At 40.8% G+C, this 8,767-nt stretch overlaps 1 protein-coding gene across 1 annotated transcript; it reads left to right on the top strand.

Annotated features, from left to right (window-relative positions):
• The first annotated feature begins 1,389 nt into the window (after nucleotides 1-1,389).
• cisd2 (CDGSH iron sulfur domain 2) lies at nucleotides 1,390-7,973 on the top strand. Its single transcript, XM_049571855.1, has 3 exons — nucleotides 1,390-1,604; nucleotides 6,068-6,282; nucleotides 6,447-7,973. Exons 1-3 carry the CDS (start codon nucleotides 1,502-1,504, stop codon nucleotides 6,534-6,536), a joined length of 408 nt encoding a protein of 135 aa, XP_049427812.1. The 5' UTR covers nucleotides 1,390-1,501; the 3' UTR covers nucleotides 6,537-7,973.
• The last annotated feature ends 794 nt before the right edge of the window (nucleotides 7,974-8,767 follow it).

The following is an 8,767-nucleotide window of genomic DNA, read 5'->3' on the forward strand; positions in this document are numbered from 1 at the left end:
TCTAATGTGGACACACAGGGTGGATCCTTTCTTGCTTCGGGCCAGTTGACCACAATACCACCAAACGGTGACTTGCAAAATTCCACAGAGACTGGACATGTTTCAGTAACAGAGTGTTTTCAGCCAACATAAGTAAATTTCTTTGTCATACTTGTTTTTCCATTACTGAGCAGTCTGTGTGAGTCACTGAATCCAACTTTATATCATCTTAACAACTGTCTTGTTGCCTAAAACACAGCACTGTTTTGAACTATGTAACCAACTCCCAGCAAGTGTTAGCTAGGCTTGATAAAACTTCCACACAGCAGGGTTAGTTGTGACGCAGTGTTACAACGGTCCAACCATTTAATATCGATGATAGACTGAACAGATGGATGGATACCTATCCTTCCCCTGATGTAGATGGAGACATTTAGTATAAAGATAGAACTGTATTGAACTAATTGTGTTGAACAGACTTTTCCAGTGACACCTCTACTTGTTACAATGAACCCCACCCATGGGGTACATTGAAACACCTCACTTCCACCACTTCTCAGTGCAGCTGTAGAGGGATGGTAAGCTCTAGAAACAGTTTTAATAACATTCAGCCCAAACTAAAATGTGTTAGGTTGTGCCCCGCTCTTCCCTACCTTTGGCCTACACTTTTCTTTTGTTTAAAAACAGTTAAGAGTTTTGGGTCGGACTGTGAGGTCTGTGTTAACTGTTTTGAAAAGGGATGTGGAAGAAAATGTGTGAAACCAATGAAGTGTTAACACATGTGTAAGAGAGTACTTCTGCTTTGCTGAGAAGGTGATTAAGATCAAATCGATGCCAGTTTGATTAAGCGTGTCTCAGCAGAAGAGGAAAACTGTACCCTTATTTAGGTCTTTAAAATATTGACTGCGGGAACAATCAAATTTAGTGAGAAGACTAAACCCTGTCTGAAGCACTGGAAGAGTGAGTTAAAACTCTATGGTAAGTCAGTGAAATTTGTTCAAGACCAGAAAGCTCTTTAACTGTTTTTATCAATAGATATTTGTAAATTAATTTCAGATAGCCTTTTTTTTTCTTCTTTTTCCTTTGTGTTATTTGTATGTATGTTATGTTTAAATAATTTCCTTTATTGTTTGATTTTTTTTCATTTCGTAAGTGGTTTATTTTTCTTAGCTCATTTTTAAACAGAGGTTACCTGTTTGTTTGTAATTGCTCGGCTCAATAAAGAAGAGGAAAAAATTGCTATTTTCCGAGGCGGACATGAAGTACACTCCAACAATTCAACTTCTCCAATCAGAAGCCACCAACTCCTCCGACGCTGATTGGTCCCACACTCCGCCGTCACAGCGTGTCGTTACGTGTATTCACGAACGCGTCGACGCATTTTTCCGGTTGTTTCCGCGTTTCCACGGTGAGAGTTTACGTACCGGCGACGAGCTGCGCTGAGAAATGAACGCAATGACATAAACGAGCCCCAGGAACTAAGCTAGTCAAACACAAAACCTGCCACTTTGAGCAATTCAAGATGGTTTTAGAAACTATTTCAAGGATAATTAAAGTCCAGCTTCCAGCCTACCTCAAGAAGCTTCCGCTTCCGGAGACCATCGGCGGGTTCGCGAGGTTAACAGGTAAGTTAACTGCAGCTGTGTTCAACTTGTGACTGTCAAGTGAAGATGACTCCTTAACTCATCGGTGACACTTTACAGCAGCATGGAGCTCTTCACTTTAGCTAACCTGTGAGCTAAGAGCCAGTCATTGTAGTGTAGCTGTTTAAGGTGTCCTACAAAGCATGTGTAATGTACTCAGGTGCAGCTTGGCCCCCTTAAAACTCTTTATCATAGTTTTATTAATTGTTGTTAAGCAACATAAAGTCAATAATGACCTTAAGTTATACAGCAGTGCTCTCTACAGTGTGTTTGAACGCTGATGCAGTTTAGTATCTGCATCTTTTAGAGTTGCAACCTGTCCTCTGCTGTGTAAAGTGATATCCTGCTAATCCTCACAATTGATATGTGATGCACAAATGTAACCAGCTCATACCATGAAGGGATGCACAGGCAGGACAGGTGGTCCCACAGTCTCATAACACAGACCACTTTCACAGCCTCTGCAGGTCTGTGAGCCCCCCCAAATTCCCACGACCCCCAGCAAATTAAGAAAACTGCCAAACATTTAATGGCTGTAGCTTCTCTAATGTGAGAGTTTGCTGCCCTTTCTTATCTTCCATTAAAGTAAATTTAATTTCTTTGACTTTAGGACATGTGGTCAGGCAAAACATGGCATGTCACTTTAGGTTTGGGCTGTTTTCTGGTGTTTTACAGACCAAATTTGTAATAAAATGTAGCCTATAATAGGAAAAAAAAGCATGGCAAAATTTGATAGTCTCTTTCTGGCTGCAGTAGGGAAGTTCCAGATGGATTATTTTTTGAATTATTTTGAATAAATTAAACAAATTACATGGCTGCTGCCTCTGTATCGATCCAGAGTGTTGGATTGGTATCTGCGCCAATACTGACCTTATATTGTGGATTAAATGTCAGCCATGACATAACCAATCCACTTTAGATACAGTTTTTAATCCGTGTCAATATTCTTGATCTTTATTTTGGATCCAGGTTAGCTGCTATTAAGGTAGCAGCTACTCTGCCTGGGGTCCACAACCATCAAAGCCACACAGAGCAAGACATATAACACATGATAAAACCATCAATATCAAATTGGATCCCGTGTTTTGTTTAGTTTGGTTTACGCTGGGGTTGTTCATAATATGTATGTTTAATATTCCTTAAAAATGGGCTTACTGGGTGCTTTAGTGATCATCTTTGGTAGCTTTGCAGATCTGCATACTGCATCTTTTTGGGGTTTTGGTTTATTAGATAACCCACAGGACACTTCCTGGTGGTGTGGCTTTGTTGGTCTCTCACAGACTTATGAGCATGGTTGTTTACTGTAAGAGATATTCCTTATCTCATTAGATTACATGCCAAGCTGACGCTAAACTCTTTTTTGAGCCATGAGAACTGGCATGCAGTCTCTCTGTTCAGTGCTGCACACCTACTGGACAGGACAGTGTGAGCTTAGACAGGAGCTTAGACAGGTGTTTTTTGGCTGCACCTGAGCAGATAGCTAAGCAGTAATTAGTGTAAAAGTAAGTGAGTTTGCTATAATTCACCTTCCAGTGTCGATGCAGTGAGGTAAAGGTCTACTGCTTTTAAATTTGGGGGAAAAAGAGAGCCCTGGCACTGGATCTTTACTTGGAGTCGGCAGATTCTCTGTATCACAATCAGTATTTGAAGAGGAAAGGTTATGATCCGTGCATCACAAATCTCCTTGGACTACTTTTGAAACTGGAGTCTTGATAAACCTACTGGTATCATGTGAAACTGAGAACACAGAAGCAGATAACGTTTTCCAAATTTGCCACTCTTTAACGACAAGACTATACACTGAAATGTCTTTATAAGCAAAGTGCGCAGTTTAAATGAAGGAGAACTGAGCTCAGTACAGCAGTGGCTCAGAAAGCCAATGTGAAAGTCCGTCTTGAAGCGGATAAACAACTTGAACCTGACCTTTCAGCCAACACAGACCTTTAGAAAGTGTCACATTTAGCCTAAAAATAGCCCCAAAAGGGGAAAAGCTGAGCTGGCTCTGCATTACAGAAATGCTTGTATGACAATTGACAGCTAACATGTGAGCAGTGCCACTATGGGAAGGCCACAAAAGTAAAAAAATTGATGCAGCATAGCGGACAGAAGATTTTAGTGATTGTGGAATTCAGTACTAATTAATAAACCTTGTGAAAGTTGCTGTAATTGGCTTTTAATTTGAGACGTCGCTTGGAGTTAAAACCTGTTTCTTAAGTTGTTTTGTGTCATAAATTAGCAAATGAGTCTGTCAGCGCAGATTAGAAGATGAAAGATTTATTAAGCACATGTGAAATATAATTCCTTAAAGAGATTAAGGCTTAGCAGTGTCCCATTAGGCATCGAAATCCTTTTAGTCAAAGTATTTTAATTGCCATAAGAGTATTATGAGAAGTTCCAGAAGCCAAACTCACAGCTAATAGCAGAATTATATAACTGTGGTTAATCTTCACTGTCTGTCCTCTCGATGTATGTTGGACTGTATGATGGGTTTTCCCAGAGAGCTTTTCTGGGCTCGGTGTGGCATTCCCCCTGATAGCTGTTGATCAGACGCAGTAATAGAGCGGAAATGCAGATAAGAGGGGAGCGAGTCCTCCAGCAGCTGGTCCAGCACATGAGAGCGTTACCTCACTAGCATGAGGACCAGAATAGAAGTTTGTGTGAAGGTGATTCACTTGAATCTGTTTATTATCACATTTGATTTTTCTGTATTTAGTGACTGCTTATGTTTTCTTGAGCACTGACTGTCGAAGCTTTGGCCAATTTCAGCATTTAATAACTTAATATAATGTATCTTCATGAGGAAATATGTGTATTATTGCAACAAACAAACAGAGCAAAATGTTTCTCATGTATAGAGAAAAATAGCCTGTTGAGATATGGTATAAATGAAAACTGCAACCTCATTGTCTCGTCAGGTATAACTACAGTGTAGAATATTATGTAAAGTATCATTTAAACAACAGATAAAGATCCCTGTGTGCACACTGAGGTTAAGGAACATTACCATCAGCTCTAGAGACCAGCAGATTTAATGCCACACTAGAGGAGGACGGACTTTGTTTGTCTGTTGTGTGAGCAAGGTGAAACTGAGATTAAGGTTCATGTTTTGTTCTGCTGTCCTGTTAATGAGGACATACAGGACATAAAGTTTGGGAGAGAGGGCAGAGTATTTTGTTTAAGACTGAGCTGCAAATTAACCTGTATATTTGACATAAAAAGTAAAGAAATATTGGACCACAGCAGCTGTACTGTGTGGTGTCTTGTAAACTCATGAGGTTTGGACACTTTGCGTGCATGATGGTAAAATAAAGAGAAACAAATCATAAAGCTGTTTCACTGGATGGCACACAACCATGGATGCAGTGGAAGTAATGGAAGAAATGTTTCTTACAAAGATGGAGCCTATCCCAGCTGACACTGGGAGAGAGGCAGGGTACACCCTGGACAGGTCACCAGACTATCACAGGGCTGACACATAGAGACAGACAACCATTCACACCTACGGGCAATTTAGAGTCACCAATTAACCTGCATGTCTTTGGATTGTGGGAGGAAGCCGGAGTACCTGGAGAAAACCCACACTGACACGGGGAGAACATGCAAACTCTGCACAGAAGGGCTCCCCCACCCTGGGTTCCAACCCCCCCACAATGCTAAGTACCACCATGCCCCGTCAGCCTAATTTGACAGTGTACTCACATATATGACAAAGAAAAGCAGCATATCCTCACATTAGCGGAGCCTCAACCAGGAAATATCTGTAGTCTTCGCCTAGAAAATGATTAACCTAAACAATAATCCTAATAGTTTCTGATTAATCAATGACAACCTTTAACTACGAATTGATTTGTCAGGTTTTAGAGCTTCCAGTAATGCACATGCAGCCTTAACCCCTCTCAGGATGCACATTTTCAACTCATGGCTGACACTGGTTTAAGTTTATATTCTTGTTACGCAGGGTATACCAGTTTTCAGTTATTAGGGATGGGATGCCCCCGAGCTTATTAATTCCTTTTAATGATGCCGGCTTGTTTCTGTCACAGTTTGTCTTACAAAACAGTGACATTAAACTTCTAACGTCTATGCTGCTGGAAACCTGCAACAAGAAGGTCCAAAGTGTGGTTTCATTTCACGAAGACAGATGACAACAGTGCTGCTTTAAATGTCTGTAAAATGATGACTTAAAGTAAGGGTGGAAAATACCAGCATTTAACAGTAACATTTTAACACAAAATGAGCTTAAATTACAGGAATGATGTGTACTTGATGCTCTAGGCACAAATGCAGCTGTTTCCCAACCGTGCAGATATTCTTCTTTGATTAAGAAAAGCTAAAGGAAAGCATCAGACTCAGATATCAAAACAGTTGCACTGAAACTGAAAACCACTAGCAGTTATTCTCCTATCTTTGCTAACGTGTGTCTGTGTGTGTGTATGTGTGTGTAGTGTCCGAGTGGCTCCGGTTGCTGCCTCTCCTGGGTATCCTGGCCTTGCTGGGCTATCTGACCATTCGCCCATTCCTGCCTAAGAAGAAGAAGCAGAGAGACTGCCTGATCAACCTGAAGATCCAGAAGGAGAACCCCAAGGTGGTGAACGAGATAGACATCGAGGACCTGAACAGCGCAAACGTGTGTTACTGTCGCTGCTGGCGCTCTAAAACTGTGAGTTACACCTCTTTAAGATTCAACAGTTATTTCTGTTGGAATATGATTGGCTTACTTGCATTATATTTTATGTATTTTTAAAAAAATAATTCAGGATAAGGAGGAGTTTATTGTTCCTGTATCTGGCCGATCAGCTAATATTAAGCTGTTTCCTGTTCTAGTTTCCTGTTTGTGACAAGTCACACTTAAAGCACAACGAGCTAACTGGAGACAACGTGGGACCGCTCATACTCAAAAAGAAGATACTATAATCGGCCACTGGCCTCTCACCTCCTCAGTCTTTAGTTTTCATTTCCTTCCAGTATGTTCTCTATCCTTTTTTTATTTTATTCACAGAGTCTTGGTGTCATGTTAGTGTTGCTCAGAGACGTGGATGACCAGAGTCTTTATTTGAAGTGAAAATGCTAAATTCCAGTCTGGTTGTGTGAGAACTGTGTTTTAGGTCATGCAGTTTCTGTTTTTTATGGGCTTTTGTTCGTCGTTTACTTCTGCAGGTTCACAGAGCAGCCTTTTTATGTGACTGTAAGTCCAGTTTTGGTTTGTCGCAGTCAGTTACAGATCATTGGGACCACTTTGAGAGGAGAGCTTGAAACATAAATACAGTGACTTTATGATGACTTTTAATGATCTGAATCCATCAAGGTCAAAGTTTTTCCCAGTTTAATGGTTGTTTAAATGAAATACTTAACACAAGTCCAACCTACAATAAACATTTTGTACTGTATGTTTTCATTTTGGATGATATTTGGGATGATTTAACAGCCTGCTTCTTGTCTATGCGCCAAATATCAACATACTGGTCACTCTGAGGATGTGATATACTCTCTTATAAGTTATTGTGTGTATGGGAGACTACTTATTATTCTTCAAGTGTATTTTGTTCATAGCCTTAACACATTTAACATTTTGTACCCAACTCTGTTGCCTAACAACATTTCAGACCACTGCAGCGTTGAGTAATATCCACCTATACAGTTTTAACCTCACTGCCATGTTGAGGTTTTATTAACTTCTGCGACATAAGAATTTTGCTCTGTACTTTTTTCCATTGTAGCTTTCTTCATTGTCACAATGGCTGTATATAGTTGACCTCCTGCTGGAATATTTCTTCTTTATTCATCAGCAATATTTTTTACATAACCTCCGTGTATTGTCAGATCTGTACTTCCACAATGATGATGCCTGTGAATGACTGTCTATGAACCTTTGTACGATGATGGCTGGAATCTGTTCTCTGTGTTTGATTTGTAAAATGTAAAAAATAATAGTCAGGATGTTAAACTCAACAGTTTTTGGCAAACAAGTGCAGCTTCATTCCCTGCTTTCACTATTACGATTAGGAGAACACTTCACCTTGAGTTGAAATGATTTAAAATGAATGATGAGGTAACTGAGTACATCATTTTTTGATTGTCTGCAACTTGTTTGTTCAAATGGGATTTGTATTTACGGTCAGATTTCCACAGGAGTGCATTAGTTTCAGCACTTCTGTTAATTCAGCCTCAAAAAGAGGAAAATAGATGACACCAGTGACATCACATTTCCTCATGCTGATGTATTTAAAGCAACAGAAATAAGACTTAAGTCACTGGTGGCTTGATGAGGCTGTACAGAGATACTTTGTGCTAAATGCTAACTTTAGCATTTTAACATGCTGGTGTTTAGCAGGCAGAATGAAAGGTGAGGACTTGAATCACATGATTTGGAGCCAGGTCACAAATTGGATGACTTTAGACTCGACAAACTCAAAGGCTTGCAACTTGACTTGGATTTAAACACCCATGGCTTCACTTAGACTTGAGCCTTTTGACTTGAAATACTTGAAACCCTCCCCCCAAGCCTTAAGATAAGATATATACACCCATCAGCCAAAACATTAAAACCAGTGGTGGGTGAAGTGAGTAACATTGATCATTTTGTTACAATGCAATGTTCTGCTGGGAGACCTTTGGTCATGGCATTCTTTCCACCCACCCAAACAACGCTGTGGGCTGAGGACGGCAAGGGTACTCCCTGATGGCAGTGGCCACCCAGCAGACAAATGCACCATGCCACACCACAAAAACTGCTCAGGAATGGTCTGAGGAACATGATAAAAAGCTCAAGATATCGACCTGGCCTGGTGTGAGTGAGCATCTTGGGAAGTGCTGTTACCCCACCTCAAAACTGACAGGTCTCAAATGATCGGAAGCCAGCACCCTGATGCCAGACACCACAGGACACCTTCCAAAGGTCATGTGTCCATGCCTCAACATGTTAGAGACAAGTCCAATTCAGGGAGGTCCCACTGTGGATTTGGATTAGGGGTACCTCAGGGGAAACAGCATGTCCCATGGATGCTCAATCAGATTTGGATCTTGGGAATTTGGAGGCCAGGTTGATGCCTTTAGCCTTTAAAGGCCACTGCCTTGAGGGAGTACCATTGCTGTGAGGGGGGGTTACTTGCCCACAGCAGTGTCCGGGTGGGTGGAAGCTGTCAAGT

Source organism: Epinephelus fuscoguttatus, linkage group LG3 (genome assembly GCF_011397635.1).
Source record: "Epinephelus fuscoguttatus linkage group LG3, E.fuscoguttatus.final_Chr_v1".
In the NCBI taxonomy this organism is placed as follows: domain Eukaryota; kingdom Metazoa; phylum Chordata; class Actinopteri; order Perciformes; family Serranidae; genus Epinephelus; species Epinephelus fuscoguttatus.